This window comes from Cupressus sempervirens, chromosome 9 (genome assembly GCF_028749045.1).
Source record: "Cupressus sempervirens isolate cs-2001-9-10 chromosome 9, ASM2874904v1, whole genome shotgun sequence".
Lineage (NCBI taxonomy): Eukaryota > Viridiplantae > Streptophyta > Pinopsida > Cupressales > Cupressaceae > Cupressus > Cupressus sempervirens.
In genome coordinates, this window is record NC_143126.1 from 62,646,935 (window position 1) to 62,672,097 (window position 25,163).

Genomic DNA, 25,163 nt, shown 5'->3' on the forward strand with positions numbered 1-25,163 from the left:
CATTTATAACAACATATTCTATGTCCTTGATCAAAACTAAACAAGTATTAAACCTTAGAGTCAGTTTTTCTTTGTTTCTCTTTAAAGTCTCTTTCAACATAGCATCGTATATGCTTGGTAGTAACTGCCTCAGGGTTTATGCATATATGTCCTTTATTTTTTGCATAATAAAATCCCATCTTGGCTTTATATTCTCTAGTAATTCACTGCAAACTTGAGAGTTGATCTAGTCTAGTGAGTACTTCCACTTACCCATTTTGCTCAACACCAGTTCTTCAACTTGCTTCAGTCTTGATTTCATATTTCAAAGATTTAAATTTTTTTATTCCTACTCCTTCTTCCAATTGTCTCAAGGTTTCCTAGAAGGTGGGTGAAGGTTTGTTGAATACAATGTCACTTCCTTTCTTCCATGACCTCCTTGTGAAGACTATAGTGGATGATTTTGCAGGCTTGATGGTGATCACCTTTCCCTTTTTCTTCAAAGGTTCTTCTTTCTTAGATTCTTCATCATCCTCTACTTGTTCCTCCTCCTCATTTTATCCCATGGTTAACAAGAGAGGTGCACTTAATTTTAGTTTGGTTGTCCTTCTCTTCCCTTTGTTAATAGCCTATGGGAGTTTTATCTCTAGCTTAATTTTGGCCTTAGCTTCATCATAAGTTCCAAAATAAGGGGCCTTGGAATCAACAGGTTCATTGATAAGGGCTTCAATGATATCGTTGGTCTCATCAATGTTCACGTCATAGCCAAGAAGTTTGATCCCTGCAACTCTAGGCTTAACTACCTAGATATATACCTTATTATAGTCCACCATGAAGCACACATCATCCTTGTAGTCCTCAACTAACTTCTTTGGAATCTTGAACCTATTGTTCATTTTCTCTTTGAAAAAATTGAATTTGTTGTCCATGATGTTACCATAGTTCTCACCCATTTCTATAATGTATTCATTTATTTGGTAAAGTACAAGAACATCTTTTCTCTAAAATACAATACCTTTGGAAGGGAAGAACTTGTGGACATAAAAGAATAGACAAGTTAATAGTGAACCAAATTTGTATGAGTTGTTCTTTAAAGTTATAATACTTTTCATGTTCTTATTGAATTGCCACAACAATAGGTTGGCAAGGTCATAAGATAAGTTGTTTTTAACCACTTTAAATGCCAAATCCATGGCTTCACATGATATGCTATTAAGATGGCTTGAACTATATATCTTATGAGCAATAACATGAATTCCAAATTTCAACTCTGCATCTATAACACTACTTATTTACATACCTCTTCGATCCCACTTGGCTAGGGTTTTCTTCTTCAACTCTACTTGACCTACGATTTTCATTTTTTGGCTTTGGCAAGCATGGGAAGGCCAGTGATTCAATGAATCATTTTATTTGTTATCAAAATTGGCTTCTCTAACCATAGTTTCCCATTATGCACTTGGCTAAGGATATAACTAATCCATTGAATTTGAAATTCTTGGGGCATACAGGGAATATGTGTTAATCCTTTTTCTTCCAAATGTTGATGCTCGAGTTTCAGTGTTCCATCGACACATAACTAACCTAGGGCATCATCCATCTCTAGAGTACCAATTTCTTAAATAGCACATTTGATATAAGTATGAATGTCATTATCAATAAGTAACTTAGGAAGGATTTGGGGTTGAGCTCTACTTTGGTTTAGAGTTTTAGCAACCATGGGTGCAAGCTTGAAATCTGACACTTCCCATTCAAATCCTTGAACTGACATGTCAAACCCTTTCTTGACCTTGTTGCTACTGGATGCCATTTTCACTTGGTAGCTTGAGAGAACTTCAAAAAAATTTATAGGAAATTTTCTCAAGTGACTTTGATCGCACAAAAAATAGCTTTTCACAATATCACTCAAAAATTCATGGTAAAAAATGAATTTGATTCCATGTATTTTGTTAAAACATAATCATTAATGCTCGGATAAGTATGACATTATATTGATAGTCTATCATCCATGATATGATATTGATTACTTGACAACATCTCTATGATTTTGTAACCATAAGTTCCTTTGTTACTCTCGACCTTGCTTAGTAGAGTCTATGAATCGACCTTACTCAGTAGAGAAGGTAACCCAATAATAACTAACAGTGATCTTGCTTAGTAATCCCTTTGTATCTTGTATATAGGTTTGGATCTTTGTAACCTTTCAACTAGAACTGATTCAAATGTCTTCTTTGATAGCCTAGTTCTAGTTCTTCCTTGACAACTTAATTAGAAATGGTAGAGTCACCCAATTCATGAGTGACTTGACCATCATTGCTTCTACTAGTATCCTTGGTAGACCTAGGAATCCATTGTTGTCACATCTTCTTACAAATATTATCAGCATTTACTTTCTTTTCATCTTCAATTTTACCAATATTCATGCAATTCTTTGCAAGATGATCAAGTTTTGTACAAATGAAACATATTTTAGTGGTATCTCTTTTCCTCATATGATGTTTAACACAATTTATACCAATGTGTCCAAATTCTCCATAGTAATGACATCTACACTAGGTATTGTAATCCCAACCAAATATTGCTTTCACAATTTGTTCTACAAGATTCAATGTCTTTTTTTTGCATTCTAATGCCTTGTGTCCATGATTCTTACATTTAAGAAAATTTCCTTCAAATCTTGGTTTCTCTTTGCATTCATTAGTCTTGTGACCATGCTGATTACAATTGTAGCATTTTCCATTGAATTTTATTTTTACATTACTCCAACATCTGTTTGATATATGACCTATCTTACCACAGTGATTGCAAGTAGGTCTTTGATTTTTTTGAGCACCTTGCTTGGAGGATTCACCCTTTTGTTTATATCCAATTCCTAATTTTCCTTTTTTCCTATAGAGGTTTTGCTCATTTAGTTGATCCATTTCTACTTGAGATTTCATCATTCTTTCATTGACTTGCTTCTTAGTGTTTAGGTTATTTCTCAATCTTTCATTGATTTGCCTTTTAGATCTTAGCTCTTTTTTTATTCTTTCATTTTCAAATCTTATGCTCATGATTTCTTCATTTTCATTGGAGAGCTAATCAATAAGGTCTTCTTACTGAAAGGATTGGTTCTGGATTTCATTGTTCCTTCCATCCATCTCTTCTTTTATCTTGTTTCTCTATTCCAAAACTTCACATAACCTTACTGATTGAGTTTCTTGTTCTCTTTTTAGCTTTCTTACTTCTTCTTTCAAGGAACCATTCTTCTCTAGGAGTTCTTTGATTGCATCATTTGCTTCATCTAAACTGCTTGAAGGGTGAAAGTCTTCAATTCTTTCTTCAATGTAAAGATGATCATTCATTTGATATCCAAGTTCCTTCTTTTTAGGGATTGGGAAAGTTGCTCCCTATCTTTCTTGAGTTGGGCAATGGTCATTTCCAAATCCAACTTTTCATTGTCAATAGCTTTGTCAAGTCTAAATATATCCATATCCTTGATCCTTCTAAAGCTATTAAACTTTCCCTTGAGAACCAAAAAGTTATAATACCAATTGTTGGAAATATTCGAGACTATGCTAAGTTACTGAGAGGGGAGGGGTGAATCAGTAACTTCTAAAACTTTACCAATATAGTTCTTAATCTAATAAATCAATTAGAATTTAATTCATCACATCTGATCTAATTGCATACATGAGAAATTAAAAACATGAAAACATCCACAACCCTTGAACAAAAAGATTTGTTGACCTACAAATCTTCCAAATAGAAAGTAAAACTGGGGTGGGGATGATACCCACAAACTTTAGTACTATAGCATAAAGTTGGCCTGTTCAAGCTTATATATATATCACTTCTAATGATCTACCCTATTAGGAGCAAATAGGATTGCTAGGTCCACCTTGTGAGAGGATTTAGAAACACACAATGAAGTATGCACTCGATCAAGGGATTTATAGAAGACTGTTAGGTCTACCTTGTTAGAGTATTTTAACTAGTTCACCTATTAGGATGAATGAGTAGATCTCTAATTTGTAACTAAGTTTTTTCATAGAGATTCCTTAGTGTACTGATCACCTTTCTGTGATAGATATGTTACTACTCCTTATACTGTTATGGCCTTTATAATTCTTTATATGTTGCTATCATAACTTGATCTTTTCGCATCTAGATTACATTACATATGCTTACAGATTCACATTCTCACTCTTTCTTACACTTGTTGGATATGATATAATATTTTACATATACACCAATCCAAATTGGAAAGTTACAAATTTGGTCATGACACAAGTTAACACAAATATTACAAAGTCAACCCACATGAAGCTACTTGAGTTTTGAAGACTAACTTGGTGAGGTTATGATACTTGACATCCATTATCATGGTTTGGAATCATCATGCACTCGGTAAACATAGAAGCTCAGCCCATACTTATCACTTTCAAGTAGTCTTAAACTCGATCTGCACTAGTGACTCGGTAGATATTGTGCAACTCGGCAAACATTGAATCACTTGGTTACCATGAAGTAGCTTGGTTAACACTAGCTTTGCATCACATGAACTATGAAATTGGTAGACACAACAACGCTTGGTTAACATTGGCTTTGTATCACATGAAATATGAACTTGGCAACTATTGATAAACTTGGTATACACCAAAATGCATAGTTTGAACTACTAAATTTCACACTAATAGAATCTTCTCGGTAACCACTACGATTAGTCCAAAAGACTTGATAGCAATTGCAAAACTTGGTGGCTACTAAATTACATGGAAAATAATGCAAACTATTCAATAAGCTTGGTAGCTATACAAAATCTAAATAAGTGTGTGTCACTAATAAAAAAATTGACTAATATGTCAATAAAAACCTATGCTCTAGTGGCTAGGATAGAAGTAGTAAGATTATTCTTTGCCTATGCAACATAGAATAAATTCAAAGCATATCAGATGGATGTCAAGTCATCATTTCTGAATGGAAAACTTGAAGAAGAAGTGTACATTGAGCAGCTTGAAGGATGTCCTTTGATAGATTGAAATGACATAATACGAAAACTAAGGAAATCATTGTATGGATTGAAGCAACCACCAAGAACCTGGTATGTGAGGTTAGACAAGCATTTGACAAATCTTGGATATAGCAAAAGTATGGCAGATAGTAATTTGTATTGAAAAGAAATTGATGATGGTTTCATGAATTTTGTAATATTTGTTAATGATATCATATTTGGACGAAATGATAAAGAAAGTGAAAATTTTGCTGAAGAGATGAAGAAAGAGTTTGAGATGAGTATGATAGGAGAGATGAAATATTTCCTAGGATTGTAGATTGTACAAAATAAAGAAGGAATCTTTATTTCTCAGACTAAGTACTTGAAGGATTTAATAAAAAGTTTTGTTTTGGAACCATGTAAATCCATTGGAACACCTATGGAAACTAGACACAAGTTATCTACGAAGGATGAGACACCTACTATTGAGTAAAAAAGGTACAGATTTACGATCAAAGGATTGCAATATCTAACTCACACAAGGCTAGATATAGAAAATTTAATTAGAATTGTTGCAAGATTCTAGAATGGTCCTAGAGAAGCACATTATGCAGTAGTAAAAAGGATATTTAAATGTCTAAAAGGAACTTCAAAATTCAAATTGTGGTATGATAGATCTAATGATTTCACTCTAAGTGCTTATACTAATGAAAATTAGACAAGAAACATGGATGATAGATATAAGCACCAGTGTTGGAGCTTTCTTTCTTGGAGGAAGATTGGTTTCTTGCTTAAGTAGGAAGTAGGATTGTACATCACAAAGTGTAGTGGAAGGAAAGTATGTTACAATAATGAATAATTACAATCCAATCATTTGGATGAAGTAGATGCTAAAGGATATAAGGATAGAAATCAACAAACCTATTGTCATACATTGTGACAACACAAGCATAGTAAACATGTCTAAGAATCCATTATTGCATTCTAAGACTTAGCACATTGCTATTAAGTATCGCATGTTTAGAGAGAAAGTTGTAGATAAGGAAATTAGATTGGAGTATGTGAGTACTAAAGAGAAAATTGTAGATATATTCACTAAGCCTCTTCCCAAAGAGACTTTTGAGTATTTGCGAGGTATGCCTAGAGTTATACCCTTTCCTAAATTAGAGTAGAAGATACAAGAGTGCATTAGTCAAAGGTAATAGAGCACCATTGTTTGTCTAGACTAAATGCTAATACTTCTTGTATGGGGAAGTATATGTAATTCATAGAGTCATTTGGGACTCTTTTTGGATATTATTGTGGATAGTGTCTTTTGAGACTCAAACTAGTAAGAAAGAGTTGTTTCATAGTTTGATGCAGAGAGGTTGGTTAATGAAACCTTTGACATTGATGTCAATGGGGGAGAGTATTGCATGAAAAACATCACAGGGAGAAGTATTGTAGAAAATATTGTAGAAAGCCCATTAAGGTATATCAGTGGGGGAGAATGATTAATGAAGAGGACTTGAAAAGAAGATTAACAATCTATTGTTGGTATTCTTGGAACTAGATGTGTTTTCATCTATGTTGCCATCAATGCCAAAGGGGGAGATTATTTAAAGATTCGGGCAATTGTTACCTAAGAATGGTTGTAAGCATGAATGATGATGATATTCCTATGGGGGAGTATTGTAAATATGCTACTATGAAGATATGTTACATTTATGCCTATGTTTTTTATCGATGTCAACATAACAATTTTCTATGGTATCTAACAAAAGAATAGTAGAAAGATCAAGTTAATACGGATGACTAGTTGAGTATTATAACCACCTAAGGTTATGGGAGATACTTCTGATTATCTAGTATATGCATTCAATGTTAAAAGAAGAAAGGATAAGTCTAGAAGAAGTTATGTAAGTTTTTGTGATGTCTATTCTGAGATAGAGTTTACAAAGGTATGTTCTTATAAACTTGTTATATCTCTTAGCAAAGTTGTTATTCTAAGAATCAAGGTTATGGACATGAAGAAGATTGGTTAGTGAAGATGTGACTAAACTCACTCATCATAATATTCCATCTATGAAAAGTTATTCAAGTTGTAAGGTGGAAGATTAATGTTATCACTAAGTGTAACATGTTCTTAGTGTGGTCCTATAATAATTGATTGAGAAGGTCTAACAGCTAACACAAGGAATTATTTTAAGGACTTGGTATAAAGGAAGGACATTTTCCTTTATCATGCTATGGAATTAAATGTTTTTGATGATTGACTATAACCAAAAAAGAGTGTAGAATGCCAAGTTAATGAGAGTGGTGCAGAAGTGAAGGAAATTTCATTGTCAAGGTTTTATTGAGTGATCCGAGGTTTGGTACTTGGATCCAAGGTTTGTGACTTGGTATACAAGGTCTTAAAATGATTGGTATAGTTGACACAACAGAGGAAATGAGAGGATAATAGTAAAGTACTTGTTTAAGTAGTCAGCTCTTCTTATAGTTGAAATTGCATGTTTAGGTAGTGAGCTCATCTTCCATACATTATACTAAAAATCCTGATAGGGTTGGCACAACTCCTAATAGGGATTCAAAGTATCCTAACAAGGACTATATGATAGGTTCCATCCTCTAACAAGGAATATTTATATTAGTACATCATCTTGTGGGCATCACTCCCATCAAAGTTTTCCCTCTAATCAAGGATTTCCCGAATCAAAATATATGGTGTATTTGTCTATGAACATTTTTAATTGGTTGTTCATTACTTTGGTTGAATGGGTAAGTTTGTTTAAAGAGGATAATTTTTTTAATATTTGGATAATTGATTCATCCTCCCCATCTCTTAGTTATCTTGGTGGGCTATTATTTCTAACACATTTTACTTATGTTTCCTTTTATTTTCTATCACCTTAGTGCCAAGAATGCATTCTACATTCATGGGTTTTGATATTTGGAAAGTCTTTAACCCATTCCACATATAATGAGTTATCATGCTCTTTGTTCAAATAATTGATATCATTGTCTACCTTGTACAAAGTAAGAACCTATATGTTGAAAATGGGTGTAATCTCAATATTAGGTGGAAACTCTATTTCATATGCATTTTTACAATACTTGTGAAGAATTTAGCATGAAATTATCTTATTTATATGAGTATTGTTATACCAACCTCATAGAAGTCTCACCTTCCTCAAGTATTCTTACACCTAATCGCAAACATTGAAACATTATCTCTTTCATTGTTTGATCTTCCCTATATTTATACTTTTCTAATAATTTCTCCAAATTAGATTTTACTTCTTCATGAGAATATTAGGTAACCTCTAGAAAATTTTCTCCCATTACACTTCTACCATGTATGCTATGAATAACCCTAAACTCAAGAGGAACTCTAGAATAGAAGTCATATACACCTTAAAATGGAGTTTTACTAGTAGACCTACTATCTAAATAATTATATGAATACTTTCACGTGCTTAAAACCAAATCCTAAGATACTCTACATTGTTCCATTAAGCATCCCAATAGGGTATCATCTTTCCTATTCGCAACTTTTGTTTGTCTAGTTATTTGTCGATGGTAGTATAACAAAAAGGTAAGTAGAATTCCTAATTTCTTCCATAAGGTCCTCCAAAAGTGGCTCAAAAACATAGTATCATTGTGAGTTTAAATAACCCTAACCACATCCTAAAACAATGGCTTTTCAATTTAAAATGCAAAATCATTACTTCCACATTAAAGAAAATGACCCATGTTATTGATTTTGTCTATTACTGTAAATACCATATTCATTCCTATCGTAGTCATAGGAAATCCAAAAACAAAATCCATAGTGATGCTATACCAAGGATTATTAGGAATTGGAAGAGGATGATATGATGATGAATTAGGATATCATCCCTTCTCACTTTGACAAATTTCACTATACTCAAAATATCTTCTAGTTTATCTCTACAAACTAGGCCAGTAATAAAATGTTACAACCCACTCCAAATTCTTATGTAATCTAAAATGTCCTCCTAAAGCCCCATTATTTAGGAAAAAAATATATACTTCAATTAAAATACAAACCTTCCCACAAGAAATATTAAGATAATTAACCATCACATATTTTAGAAAGATCAAAACAAACTATATAGGCCCCCTTGATATCCTCATCATTCTAATACAATCCTTTGATATACTCCGATCTAATACTATACAAATGAATATCTTCAACTTTCAACACTCTACTAATCACAACATTAGCTATGTTATTGGCTATCCATACATAGGTTTTTTTGTAAATATAAAGGAATAAAGCTTTGCCATCCATTGGACATTTCTATGATTTCATTATTTTTTCCTATTAAAGAAAGTTAAAGCATTATTGTTAGTAAAAAGTAAAAAATCCTTTAGGAAAAGGTAGTTCTTTCACATTCTTAATTCTTGCACCCATTGTATACAATTCAAGTTCATAGGTACTATACCTTTTCTTGGTGTCATTCATTTTTTATAGAAAAAGGTTATAGGTTTCCTATATTTCTCCAATATCTTCCTTTCTACAATCACACTCAACCTAAAATATCATATCCAAATACGGTAAGGAAGAGTAGGTGGTTCTTCTACCCTTTTCTTAAAGTATTAAAAATCATCATCTTCCTCCTTGGTCCATTGAAACTTACATTTTATTTCATTTTTTATTGTTTTTAAAATAGGGGAACATACCCCACCAAATCTCTTTATGCATTTTCTATAAAAGGTTACCAAGCAATGCAAACTCCTATTTTTTACTATTGAATTTCGAGTTCAATTTATTGTGGCATCCAAAAAAAAAAGAAATACGTCATTCATCTTTCTCATAAAAGTTCTAGTGGAATTTCTTAACATAAAAAAATTCATAATCCATTCATACAACCCCAAATTAGCCCTGAACATTGTCTTTCATTCATTTCCATATCTGAATTTTTTCTAACAGTAACCCAAATTGATGTGAATCTTTGAGTAGTAACAATATCTACCTAGGTAATCTAATAGGTTCTCTATCCTTGACATGGGAAACCTATACCTTTTTGTTATTTTTTTAATAGATTTGAATTCGATACACAACCTCCACCTTCTATCTATCCTTTCTCAAGAAATTCCTACACATTCTTATTGATTTCTACATTTTGCTGGTTTTCCATCTTATAGGAAGAATTATTAGGAGATGTAACACTTTGATTAATTTCTATTTGGTGGCTCATTCTTCTCATAGGTGTGAAACTCTTTTTTTTTTTTCCTACAACAATACTAAGAATCTATCTAAGAAACACGTCGACATACTTTTGTATTCGCTCCTTTTTCTTAGAACCTTCACTAGGCCTTACCACTATTTCATACCTATGTAAATAATTTTCCTTAGTCATATAGAAGAAATATTTACCCACTACCAATATCAAATAAGATTCACCCTTAATAATTTTCCTTAGTCATACTCAAGAAATATCTACCCCCTACCAAAATTAAATAAGATTCACCCTTCTCCTCATGATACTATTCAATCAATGGATCTATTTTAAAATTGTTACCATTCTTGATAATCTATAAAGATTTTTCCTCTTCATCATTTTATTCATTTACATAAAATTTCCAAGGCCCTCTTAGGATTGAATTGGAAAAGTCCAAAGAATTATATTACAAAGTACCATGTCATTATAATACTAATTTCAAGTTCTACCAAAGCCTTTTCTTCAATAGTATAACTCTAATTTTTATTGACCCAAGAGATCTTATGTTATGATGTATGAGGTAATATCTTAAGATGATATTTCACAATCATTTTAGTAAACAATATATTTTAAGTTGACCCTCAATCACCAATAATTTTTTATAACTTACCATATGGTTTTCCTTATGTTTTAAACAAAGCCTTCCTTTGTGGTGGATCTTGCTTCAATGGGACCTTCAAGAGTGTCCTCTTGATCATCATATTTTCCTCATTAGTTATTTTTATTGCACTCCCAATTGGAGATTTCATAATACCACTGCTTCTTTCATCCTCCACCAGAAACTAATTTTTTCCATATCAACCTATAGATGATAAAGTAGGCTTACTTGGGTATTGATTCTAAGTGTTCCATATTGAAAATAATTGAAACATTTTACATGGAACCAAAGACTTTCCCTAAAATCTATTTTAGGGGCTCCTTTATTCTCTTAAATTTAAACCACCTCTACTACTTTTTTCACCCTTTCTTTTGCTGCTCTAATTTTTATCCGTGCTGCTTTGTCCTTTACAAAAATTACCTCTTCTCATACTTTAGTTTTTACCTCTTCTTCCTATCCTACCATGATTATTCTTTCTCTTGAGTCTCTCCTCAATGCTAATGCATAATTAGAAATATTCATATAATATTTTGGAAGAAAAAAAATTATTTCATCTTGAATATCATACTTTAAACCATTCACATACTTGGATAACAAATATTTTTTTGTCTTCATTGTGCTGTTCTATCATTCCTAAATTTTGAAACTCCTCAATTTGGGTGGAAGAATCTTGATCCATGTTCATATGGTTGTAAAATTTCCTAATCATTTTTACCTCAAACTTTTTAGGCATGATCTTAGCCTCCATTATGGCTATCATTCTATTCCATTTGGTGATAGAATTCATTCTATGAATCTCTATTAAATTTTGAGCATAATTCCACCATACAAGGGTAAAAGATTCAAGATTTTTTCTTTATCATTTAATTTTCTTTTATTCTTATGCATAATTTCAATTAAAATAATTGTTCATGGTTTCTATCCAAATAGTCAACTCGTCAGCATCCATATTTCCACTAAGGGGAGTTACTTCCAGCTTGAAATGTTCTCTCTTGGACTACTTTACTACATCTAGAAAGGCTTGTCTAGCCTCTTCTTCAAAATATAACCTTGGATCACCAAGTTCTTGACTTCTCTCTTATGACTCATCATTTTCTTCTTTAACAATTAAATCAAGATCCTTCTTTTTCTTGATCTTGGCTAATATATTTTTCCATAATTTCTCTTCCTAGTTCTACTCAATTCTCTTTTCCATCTATTAAACAATTTCTTGAACTATTTAACTACCTTAGGTGCCACCCTATCTTTTCAAACTAAAAAACTAAATCCCAAAGTATGTGTTATGGCTTTGATACCAATTTGATGCGAGTAAGGTTCTAGCAAGGCCTAAGAAAGGTCAAAATTGATCTAGATGAGTTCATAATTATAATTTAATTCCAGTACATGCTAGGATATAATTTAATAGGTGGAGATCCTTTTATCAATACACATTACACTCCCAAACTCCTTTATCCCACTCCTATAGCCACAATTCACTCTAACTCCAATTTAATCTTTACTGACCTTCAACACTTAGAAGAAACCCCTGGATATTTTCACACATAACACTTCAAGTCAACCAAGAGGAAAACTAGAGACACTATATATATTTTCTAACAAGTTTTCAACTAATCTCAAAGTTACAACCTTTAACTCTAATACTGCCATCAATATTTAACGTATAGGCCTAAAATAGATTTGTTAGAATTAGTCTTCTAAACTTTGTTTTTGCCTAATAACTAGAAAATTTTCCCAAAAACATTCAGAACTATTTACACATTTGAATATGCATTATGATGGACTAATGTTATATTCTATGGTTTCACTTTCCCAACTACTTTCTATGATGAAAAGCCCCAAATTGGCTATTAAATGATGCTTGTGAGTTATTTCTACTAGACCTTTCAGAATATTTGGTTAGTAGTGACCAACCACACAGATTAATAGTTCCAAAACTATAATAAAAATTAATTTTACTACTTCCACCTTCTAATTCCTTCCTACACCATCAAAATGCTCTACTACGATAGCTTCCTCCATTCACAGCCTAGTCACATTCAACATGCTAAACCATAAATTACTTCATTTTGAATAAATAATGAAAGTTGAAATTTCTTGTGAGAGAATAACTTTTCATACATCCCTATCCCACTAATAACAAGAGAATATAATTTTCTAATAATGCAATTAAGAGGAATAGGCCATTATTTACAAAACCCCTATCACGGACCTGGATGGGGCTAATGATAACAAAATATTCAACACAAATTAAAAATTCAATTAAATTATTCAAAAAATGTATGTATAATGTTTATATTTACTTCCTCCATTTATTCAAATGATTAATTAACAAATATTCTTGAATAAATTATAATTTGCAAGTCAACAAACTCTTGCCAAAAATCACAATTATAAATTGTCATGAATTTTCCCATCCCAAAATCTTGCTAAAACTTTATGAACCACCAAAATTTATTCCATAATATTTTAAAGATTATAGATATGGCTACCCATATTTACACGTGCATCCACTTCATATAATGTTGCAAAAGTTGCAAAGTTGCATTTTTGTAACTTTGTAACATTTTTCCAACATATGTACAAAGCTACATGAAACATGATCATAAAATTCCAAATGGTCTATATAAACTATAAAACCACCATTGTACTACAAACACCCAAAAATAGGACTTTGACTACATGTTGACTAATGTTGACTTTGGTTAACCAGTGAGCAACTATGCACGAAATGAAGCAAAAATTTGTCCAATGAAAACAACTCAACATAAAATTATAAAAAAATCATATCACGCCTAAAAGAGAACTCCTAAGACATAAATTCAAAAATTAAATGGAAAATGACATGATTTGGCATGATCTACATACATCATTTCACCCCTAGAGCTCACATCTAAAAGCTTCTACACTTGGAACTTGCATCCAAAGAGCTTGCTTATAAATTCCCATATACCTTATATATTACAAGAATAACCAATGTGGTATAAAAACTAAATCCAGCTATCTTGATACAAATATTAAACAAGTAATATAAATAAATGCCTAAAAAGCTTTCCACAATATTCCAAATGTCACCTACACACCTTGATTAATGAAATGACATAGTTTTTTTATTGTTTTCTTTTAATGGAACCTGTGCACCTTGATAGATGAAATTATTTTTTTAATCTTTTAAAACTATTTTTAATGATTTTTCTTCTATTTTCACCACTTTTTGTCTCCTCTAGAACTTTTTTTAATTAGACAAATGACCTAGGAATGTTTTTGTGAATGTTGATTTACAAAATGAAGCACTTAGGGATAATATATTTCTTGCTTTCATTTTATTTTTAGACACCTAGATGGAACAAGTATCTTGTGTTGATATATTTCTTTTTCTTTTTTTCTAACACCCACCTGGAACAACTATCTACTAATGATAATGCCTCTTCTCTCCAATTAAATGCATCCAAGAGTAACTCCTATTCTCCTTCAATATCGTTGGATTTAATGCACCTATAATAAAAAATTTAATAATATAAAATCTATCTTTGTATACAAGACAAGATCCTCATGTAAATCATCACCATTATGGTTATGTGTAGGATTATGTCTTGCTAGAAAGTGGTAATTTAAAAAATATGTAGTTCTAAAATGCCTTAAACCATTTCAAAATGTATTCCAACATTTTTCCCACCCATCCTGATACCAAACAAAAAAATTAATAGCTCTATAAGTCATATTATATCTTTGGATAGCAACCCTACATGGTCAACTTTAAAAATGTCCTAAAAACATGATTTTGGCCTCTTCTTGTGTATTTATTACTTCAAACATGTATTTAATGACTTTTATTTCACCCAAATTCAATAAAACAAAAATATTTTCTTAAGAATGTTCTTATATTTCTATAAATGTAATGTTTGTCTAGTTCTGAGTTTCATAATTAATTATTACTTATTTTCAAATGTAGTCACATATAAAGTGTTAATTGACACATTGATTTAAAAAAATATATAACTTTCAAATGGTACAACATTTTTGAAATCCAAAAGATGCATCACATTCTATGCTTTTTCTACTATAAGGAAAAGAAAATAAAAATTTAATTTTCTAGAGTTTTGAATTAGATAAGGTGGTCAAACAGGACAATTTTTTCATTCCAAAATTAATATAGTAGAAAATTCATAATTAATTATTTCTTTAGAATAAAAATACCCAAAAATATGTGTCACATCCAAGCATAAGTATACTTATTATATATAGAATGTTATTAAAAAACATTGTAATTTGAATTTGATTAAATTGGTCACACATACATCTACTTCTTATTTTTGTCTTGAAAATTTTGTACTATTGCTTTAAAATTCAAAATTTTGACCAATCATTTTTTATTTTATTTTTCAAATAAGACCTAGTATTTTAGAAACTAAATTCAATTTCCTAGAGAATATATTCTCTCAATGTTTTGATAGAAAGTTCATAACAAGTTGAAAATTGCACATCAAGTTGACATAACCCTAATTTGTTGATTTTTCATAGCAAGCTAAGGACATAGTTTGGTTGACCATAATCATGAACATACCATTATCCTTTAAATTAATCTTGAATTAAGCATCCCATTATTCATAAAAACTTAATTTTAGTACTTTGTTCTCTTCTTTCATCTCTTCAAAATATGTAACATCTTCAATTATTTGACCTCCAATTGAGATATTTCACTTTGCCTCTACTACTGTAATCTTCATCAATAAAATATCTTCATCAAGTTGAAGTCCACGAATCTCCTCATATCAACCATTCCCCTATTCTTTTATACCACATCCATGAAATCTCATTGTATTTTGTGCCTTATAATGATTATTATCTCATTTTCATATGAAGAGATCTTCTCTTTTACAACTATGCTTCTATTCATTCACTGTCTTCTTTAAATCTTGCATTCCAACACATATTTCTTCTATATTTCTATCACTATTTTTCAATTATAGGAATTTTAATAATCCATATAATTACATAAGTCACCTTCTTAGTTTTTCTTTTCCATACTGAATTACACATAAAAAGAGCTTCACCCAACCCAAGGTCATAGTGAAAATTGTCTTGTAGTTTGTGATCTATCTACAAACTCAAGAACTACTACAGTCATACCATTGACAAAGGGTTATGACACTCTTAAAAAATTATAAACAAAGAAATAATATGTAACATAAAGAGAAGGAAAAATACTTCACAAAGCATACATTAATAATCTAAATTCCACACATCATCAGCAAGATGAAATAACTCCAACTTCTTGCAATATAAGAAAGATTAGAATATAAGAGATACACACTAAGAGCTTACACATTAGGGCCTTTAACCCCAATAGCATGAATCTAAAGATATTTCTAAAATATGTTAATATTATTTTCTTAAATAGGAACTTAGCATTTTTCATATTACAAGAACAACCAACACAGAATAAAAGATAAATTACACTACCTTGATACAAATAAAATAAATGTATGACATAATTAAATGCCTCAAGAACTTCTTACAAACTTCTTAATGTCACATACACCCCCTGAGAAATCAAATGACACTATTTTAAAAAAAAAATTGTGTATGTGATCTATCTACCTTGATAAATGAAATGATCATCTTCTCTTTTCCACCTTTCTTATTATGTTTTAGTTTTTGTTCCAATTTTTTTTTAATTTTTTATTATTATCATGCTTCTTTTTTAAAAAAATTTATGCAAGAGGCCCCCGCATCAATTCAGAACTAACAATATAAATTTGATTATGTTGATTGGTTCTTCCCTTTTTATTTTAGATATATTAATGTAGTGTGTAGTTATTGACTTCTTGGACCTATAAACAATTTTATTCCTACCTGTATTACTTCTCTGTTCCTAAATTCTTAGAATTTTTCTCATTTCATTAGTTAGTATCCTTCACATAAAAGTCATTTTTAGTAAAAACTTATTTCCTTATTCTAGCCTATATGTTAGACATCCAAGGGTTGCTAAGATGTTCTCCTACCTTGTCATCTTTTCGACAAATCATCTCTTAGACAAATAATCCTAGTCTTTTGGGAAAAGGGACGACTTTTCAACTTTTTGATAGTTCTAGCGGGTGAATTGGAAGGTTTACCTAACAACCCACTTGGTTCAAAATAAAAATGAACAAGATTGTGAGTCCAAATCCTTGAGAAAATCTTAAAGGATCTATAAAAATAGATAGATTTTTTATTTATTTATATTGGTTCATCAATAATATTAGTAGATGCAGAAGATTATAAATTGGGAATATAAAAGAATATTACATGTATAAGATGAAACATAGACAAATAGAAGGTGTGAATCCTCTAGATTAGGCCATGGTTTAATAAAATAATCTTCTTTTCCTAGGTACAATTATTTTCTTTTAACTTCCATTACAAAAATTTCAAGAGAAAATCAAAGAAAAAAGAGTTGGAAATAATATCATAGTTCATAAAATAGATTTACATATGATAATAATAATATACATGTAACAACCCTTGTCTAGTGAAATAACTCATAACTATAAGACAAATATGGTTCATCGAGTTGGTAGCTATTCCATTTTGAACCCCTACATTGATAAAGTCATCATCACTAGTATTAATTATAGTGATAAATATTTAATTTTCTTTCAAATAGTATAATATTTATAATTTAGCAGCTTTTTCTTATAGATTTAATAAATTAGACTATTTTTGTATCATATATAAATACATTCCTTACAAATATTTATTTTTTAATGAAAAGCATGAATAGAACAATTGAGAGATATGAAAGAATTTGTGCGAATGAAAAAGAATTGAAAACAAATGGAAATTCAATAGAGGTATCCATATTATCACTTTGCAAATATCATGTACATTTCTTTTATCATTTTATTAAATTTCAATATAATATAATATCATAGTCAAATGTAATTTTTAGAAAACATTTCTAGGCATATTAAACATGCTATATAATTTTACTTGATCATTAGTTTGTTAATGGATTTAGCATTGGAAGGTGGAAGTTGGACGGTTGAGAAATCAAGTGGCTACTTTAATGAATGAAAAGAGGTTTGTTTCTTTTTTAAATATTAATTTATTTTTTGGCTAATTAATGCTGAATTTATTTTATGATATTGTGAATTCTAAATTTAGTTTTTTTTTTTTTGTAACAATTTTTTTGACTTTTTGAACATTATATAGAAGTCTAGAAGGAGAAAATATTTCATCTTTAGACATCAATCAGCTGAAACAACTTGAGATTCACCTTCAAATTGGACTTGATAGGATACAATCTAAGAAGGTAAATAATAAAATATAAAATTAGATTCTACATATATTAATATCACATTATAAATATTAAAGAGACACTAACATTTGCTTGTATAACATGGTTAAAATAATAAAGGATAATATTCTTCTTCAAGAGATAGCAACAATTCAACAAAGGGTAAGATACACCTTTTTCTTTTTACTATATGCTTGAAAATAAAATTGCTATATAATTGCTATGTTAAATTATTTTTTCTGCAAAATCTTATGTTAAATGTAATGTTCATTTTTTTAATATGAATTTTGGTAATATCTAATTTACATGGATGTTGCTATCAAATCAACTGAATTAGATTAAAAATCAATCGAATATTATTCTGATAATGTTTCAAATATGTCTTTTCATAGGAACAAGTCTTATTATCTCAAAACAGACAACTGCATGATAAGGTACTATTATCTGATTTTTGTTGTTATATAGTTTATTAATTACTTTGTTCTAATAATATTTTGTCAATATTTAGATTATAGAATTTGAGAGGAGAAAACTCACAAATGTGTTACATTACTCCAACAACTTCTTCCTTCATGTTAATGTCAATAATAGTAACGTGGGTGGAGATTTAATTCAAATGGTTCACCATTATCCTTTAGAAGATTCAACTAGCACTCGCACTACTCTCCAATTAGGAGGTGCACATTAGTAAATTTGTATATTCTATTTCATCTACTATAACATTTCAAACTTGACATTTTTAATAGTATCTGGTAGTGAATAGTAGAAGTATTCATGTTTTAAGGAGAAATAGTTAATTACAATTGGATTTATGGACAAACCATTATATGAAATATTTGATAGTAGTGATTTCTTTTATAGTTGATATTATGTTTGTGATATAATTAAGAAAATATTTCATTGTCTAAATAAAGATGACATTATATATACAATAAGTCTTTAAAATAAAACATTTCAATAGAAATAATGTAAGCAATATAATAAAATAAAATTTCAATGCTTATTGAAATAAATAAAATGCATGAATTTAATATTCTATTGTATTTGTGCATTCATAATTTCATCGATTTGGTGCTTGCAATAAGTTGCAAGTTGCAAGGGCTTTAGATACTACCCAATCAATATTGTAGCTACTTTTTCTACTACCTTCTAAATTTGTTCTCAAGAATATGTTAGTTAACAGAAAATGGAATAACTCATCCACATCAAGTTTCAATTTTTATAATTTTTTTTGAAAATTTTTATTTAACATTTAAAAAAAAGGTACATACCTTGCATTATATATTGTATTTTGATATTGCTTAAATATAGTATAAATTAAGCAATCTCTAAATTGAATTAAAAAATTATATTATCTATACTACTAAATTTTTTCCCTAGATGCATAGAAATTATTTTAATACAAACAAAGCTTACAAAAATAATAGAGATCCAAAAAAATCTTGTCTCCCTCAATAGTGACAAAGATTTCACCCTAAGCTTTTCTTTGCATTATCTTTTATCTTTTCTAAAACCTCATGGTGTCACCTTACCCTTTTATGTCTCAACTCTCATTTCCTCATTTTTTCCGCCAACCTCTTTCTTCCTTAAAACCTACATATGCACCATATCTCTTTTGTCCCCTAAGACCTTTAACCTTGGCCCAATTTTTTGTTCCCCTCCCTCTAATTTCTTATCTCTCATGCTCTCTTGTCCAATTAGTCTCACTTTTTTTTCCCCTTTCTTGTGTTTACCTAATGTTAGTTTTTCATTACGTTGAATTGGTGTTCTTTTCCTCACTTCTCCACTTCGTCTAATTTTATTTTTATTTTTACTTGTTCTTTTTTCTTCCTCTCAATTTTTTGTTTGTTTAATTTTTAATTTATTTTTTAATATTTATATTTTTATAATATCTTTTTTCCTACCTTTATTTGATATTCTTTTTATATGTGTGTAAGACCCAAAACACTTGAAGGATTTAGGTGAATAAGTCTATGTAACATATTTTATAAAATTATCACTATGGTGGGTGGTTAATAGATTTAAAGAACTTTTAGAAAAAAATTAAAGTTAGTCTTACAAAGGATTTGTCTCAAGCCACCAAATTTTGAATTTTTCTATTGTATCTCATTAGCTTTTACACTTTATAGATAAGAATAAGGTTCCAAGAACACTATTTAAGTTGTATATTTAAAAATAGTATGATAAGCTAAGACAATAGGGTATCTGTAGGATCATGGTGTGCCAAAAAGTGGCGATCTAGAAAATCTATAGTTCTAAAATATCTCAAACCATTTCAAAATCTATTCCAACATTTTTCCCACCCACCCTAATAGTAAATGAAAACAATTAATATCTTTATAAGGTCTACTATATCTTTTGATATGAAACCTATATGGTGAACTTTAAAAACATCCTAAAAATGTGCTTTTGGCCTATTTTTATGTGATTTTTACTTCAATCATGTAGTTGACAACTTTTTTTTCACCAAAATTGGATGAAATGAAAAGGGTTTCTTAAGAGTGTTCTTTTCTTTCCATAAATGTAAGGTTTTTCAAATGATTAGTTTAGTAAGTAATTATTACTTATTTTCTAATGGAGTTACATATAAAGTGTTGACTAACACACTACTTGAAAAATCTTGAACTTTCAAAAGGTACAACATTTTTTAAATCCAAAAGATGCATCACATTCTATGTTTCTTCTAGTATAAGGAAAAAAAATAGAAAATTAAATTTTGGAAAGTTTTGAATTAGTTAAGGTGGTTAGACATGGGAGTTTTTTTATTCCAAAAAAACTAAAGTTAAAAATTAATTATTTATTATTTATTTAGAATAAAAATACCCAAAAATATATGTGTCACATCAAGGCATGAGTCTACTACTTATTTCTAGAATATTATTAAAAAAATATTGTCATTTGATTTTGATTAAGGTGGTCAAACATATGTCTGCTTCTTATTTTTGTTCTAAATTTTTTATAATATTGTATTAAAATTCAAAATTTTGACCAATCATTTTTTTTTTCGAGATAAGTCCTAGTTAATAACAAGTAGATAAAATATCTCATCAAAATTAATATCCTTTTCCTGTACAAATCTGTTTACAACTAACCTAGCTTTAATTTTTTCTTACCTCCATCCTCTTCTTTTAGACTATAAATTCATTTATTTGTAAAGAACTTTTATCAAGTAGAAACTTATTTAAATCGCAAGTCTTATTTTTCTACAAGGAGTCTATTTCTTTTATTAGTTTAAACTTCCAATGGCTATTTTTATCCACTTGTACAACTTCATCATATCCTCCTTGTTCACTAGCATATGTTAGTAAAATAGAGTATTGTAGTTGTAGAAATGCAAGTCAAGTATAAAATCCTAAGTTCATCTGATAACCAACATATACATGTATCATAATAGAGGGATGGAAATCAAGGAAAAGACTACTTTTAGTTATAGTTCTAGAGAACTAGTTCTAGAGATATTAGTGCTAACCAAATATAAGAGACACACTAATGAAAACAAGGCCTACAAAGAATAGGGGAAAGGTATTCAGGTCCTTAAATACCCTAGATGAATGAAAAAATCTAGAGCTAGATATAAGTGAATGTGGTGAAAGGAAAAAGAAGATAACGAATGCACCATTAATGTTTATTTTATGCTATCTATTTTGATCAAGATGAATGGAAATAATTGGATTTGGGCACAAAATTGCATGACAAATAAATCTAGAAATCTTTCAATGATTTGTTAGGTTAACTGAATCTTCAAGGGTGAAAAGGATCGTAAGGGGTGTAGTGTGCCCCTGATTTACTAAGTGTGCTGGTGATTCGGATTTTCCATTTTCAAAGAAAAATGAAAAGGGTACTCATATCTACAACCTATTTGTCAATTTTATATTCGTAATTTATAATTAAAAAAGGGGTTCCATTAGTAATGAGGAGTGTAGGGGCGAGAGATGGGGTTTCATTGGTAAAACCCTAATGTAGGAATTTATCGTAAGTTTAAATAATTGAAATAACATGAATGTAAAGTAAATTCATATGAATTCACATTACAATAGCTTGATCTCTCAAACTGAATGCAGTTTTCTTACTTCTTAGACTAAGAATATGAAGATGGAGGGATATAGAAGATGAAACAAAGGATGTTGAATGGATTAAAGAAGATTTTAAAGATAAAATCCTTCAATTTCTTGAATGCTTAAATTCCTAATCTTCAATGAAGGAGTGCTTGAATGAGTGCTTAAACACTTCAATGCTTGACAACTTGAATTCTAGAATGCTAGAGTTATAGAATTTTTATAGGTTCTTAAACAATTGAAAATTAGATTTCTAGAAGTTAGAAATGGATAAAATGGAATGCTTTTTATAGAGCTTAGTATTTACTAATTCCCACAGGTTGAACTACTTACAAATTAACACGCTTAACACATCTAGACATGAGACTTGAAGAGGAGACCCACAATATGTCCCAATCAAGGCTGCATTATGCCCTTATCAACAAGGTCATTGAACCTCCAAGATCCCTTGGAGATCCCAAAGAAGGTCTGAGATCTTCAAAGATAGGTCCAAAGTCTAAGATATCAGTGTTATAATGAAATAAATATATTATAAGTGGATAGATAAATTAAATGGAGAAACTAGGAGTATAGTTACTACCTTGAGGGTATGTGCAAGATCATAGTGTGCTAAAAAGTGGGGATCTAAAAAATATCTAGTTATGAAATTCCTCAAAGCATTTCAAAATCTATCCCAAAAATTTTCCCACCCATCCTCACACTAAATTAAAGAAACTAATACCTTTATAACATGTACTATTTCTTTTGATAACAACCCTATATGGTCAACTTTAAAAAATTTCCAAAAGTGTGGTTTTGGCCTTCTCTTGTGTATTTTTTACTTCAAACATGTAGCTGACAAATTTTTTTCCCCAAAAATTGATGATATAAAAAGGATTTCTTAAGAATATTCTTAGTTTTCCATAAATGCAAGGTTTGTCAAATTATGATTTTAGTAAGTAATTTTTACCTATTTTCTAATGGAGTTATGTATAAGGTGCTCATTGACACACTAGAAAAATAACTATAACTTTCAAATGGTACAACATTTTTCTAATAAAAAAGATGTATCACATTCTATGCTTCTTCTACTGTAAGGACAAAAAAATAGAAAAATTAAATTTTGTAGAGTTTTGAATTAGTTAAGGTGATTTGACATGAAAGTATTTTTATTCCAAAAATATTTGTAATACCCAAAACTTAGAACATTGAAATGATAACCAATTCTAGTCTAGAATTATGTCATTCCTAAGTCCTATTTCATTAGGCAAATTCTGATTTTGATAATCACTACTTGACGTAAGTGTTAGATATAGAAAACCCTAATCTAGATTAATCACACTCTTTATTTAATTCCTAAACTATTGACTTAAATTAGCTACACTAAACCTGTTCATTAAATTAAACTAAATTTTAAGTTATCATAATTAAATTAAATTAAATTACTTCTTCAGCTAATATTGCAAAGGAATCGAATATATTTAATTTAATAATTTCCTAATTTTAATTATTGAGTTTAAATATTTAATTAATTAAAGTTTATGCATTTATGAGGTCATATCTCATTTTATTAAATTAAATAATCTCTTTAAATCTTCTCTTCAATTCTAAAATGGAAACTCTAAGTGAACTAACTCTTGAGTTAGAATTAATTTAGTTAACTTGTTCTCACACTCATGTGAAGTTCAGTTAACCACTCATCACACTTATATCTAAAATAGTTAACTTCACTTGCCTAAGGAAGTTTCCATCTCAGTTGAATCCCACCATTAATCTCGACCATCCATCCAAATTGATCTTGACCATTAATTAATTTTGCAACTCTATTTAAGAGGTCTTCAATTCCTCATAAAGGAAGGTTGAATTTTTATTGCATCGAACTTATGTTAAAATATATGCTTATTTTTACTTATTTAGCTTTCATATCTTTTAGTATTTTAATATCATTTAGCTTAATATAATGTATCCATATAGATTAAGTGATCTATTTTATTCTTAGATTAATACTTGCATTTCATTTAGAAGTAATTTGCATTCTCATTTAACTTCATAAATCCTTCGTACTAGGGGTCTAGTTGCCCACTTCTCATTCTGAGAGAAAAGAAAAAATCCTTCTAGTTAGAAGTCAATAGTTTGCACTGTTGGATTACTCAGATGAACAATTTAATGTTTATTTTGGGCTAATCTCTTAGGGTAAAAGCACAGATCTGTGTCACCGTTTGTGATATCGACACCTATTTTGGTCAAATCTCATTTCTCTATCAAAACTCAGTTTTATTCAAAAACTAAAAATACCCTTTTATAGATCTTAGATTCAATATCATCATTATATAATTTTTTGAGTGTTTTGATTAGTTATAATATGTTAGAATTTCAAAATATTATAAGTTGATATTTCAACATTTCAGAAGATGCTCACTTAAAAAAGGGGAAAAAATAGTAAATCATACCAAAAAAATTTAAAAAATTATATTTATCTTAGAGGAGAGAGTCATCTTCATGAATATGTAATTTTTTCTCAACAAGGGGTAGATTTGATTGGGAAGTTTTGACGGGAGGAAAAAACTGTTGGCTTCTAAGAAGGTCGAGCTTGAGTAGGTATTATAGATAAAAAATAATTATTTCTTTTTTTGTTCACTAGATATACATGTCATCTATAAGATATTTTCAAATCAAAACAAAAAAAGATGATGAACATTTTTTTTTTTGACGGGAACTACACCTTATATTTTTTATAGTTAAAAAAGGGACTTCAAAATAAAAGAAATGAATAAATTCTTACTCAAAAAAATTGTAAAAAAAATGATAGGCATAAATTTCATCCAATTGTACATATTTTGAACATTTTTTTTTGTTATTAATGTTGAACTATCGCATTCTGATATCACATTTCTTCATAAAAGGTGACACAGGTTTGTGCTTTTACCCCTCAGGTAATGACCATGTTGAAGTGTGCGTGAGGATGAGGACAAAATTTCACATACAATACTAAAATAGAAAATTAATAATTTATTATTTATTTAGAATAAAAATACCTAGAAATATATGTCCCATCTAGGCACGAATCTACTTC

The 25,163-nt window shown here is 29.7% G+C and overlaps 1 protein-coding gene across 1 annotated transcript in view; it reads left to right on the forward strand.

The window, feature by feature from the left end:
- The window catches only part of LOC149537642 (agamous-like MADS-box protein AGL11), a 152,248-nt gene extending 133,329 nt beyond the window's left edge, over positions 1 to 18,919 (forward strand). The window contains exons 3-8 of the mRNA XM_089801391.1: positions 17,532 to 17,610; positions 17,778 to 17,839; positions 17,972 to 18,071; positions 18,177 to 18,218; positions 18,449 to 18,490; positions 18,565 to 18,919. Of these exons, the coding sequence (XP_089657517.1) occupies positions 17,532 to 17,610; positions 17,778 to 17,839; positions 17,972 to 18,071; positions 18,177 to 18,218; positions 18,449 to 18,490; positions 18,565 to 18,744 (505 nt within the window). The 3' untranslated portion in view covers positions 18,745 to 18,919. The remainder of the gene's footprint in view (positions 1 to 17,531; positions 17,611 to 17,777; positions 17,840 to 17,971; positions 18,072 to 18,176; positions 18,219 to 18,448; positions 18,491 to 18,564) is intronic.
- The last annotated feature ends 6,244 nt before the right edge of the window (positions 18,920 to 25,163 follow it).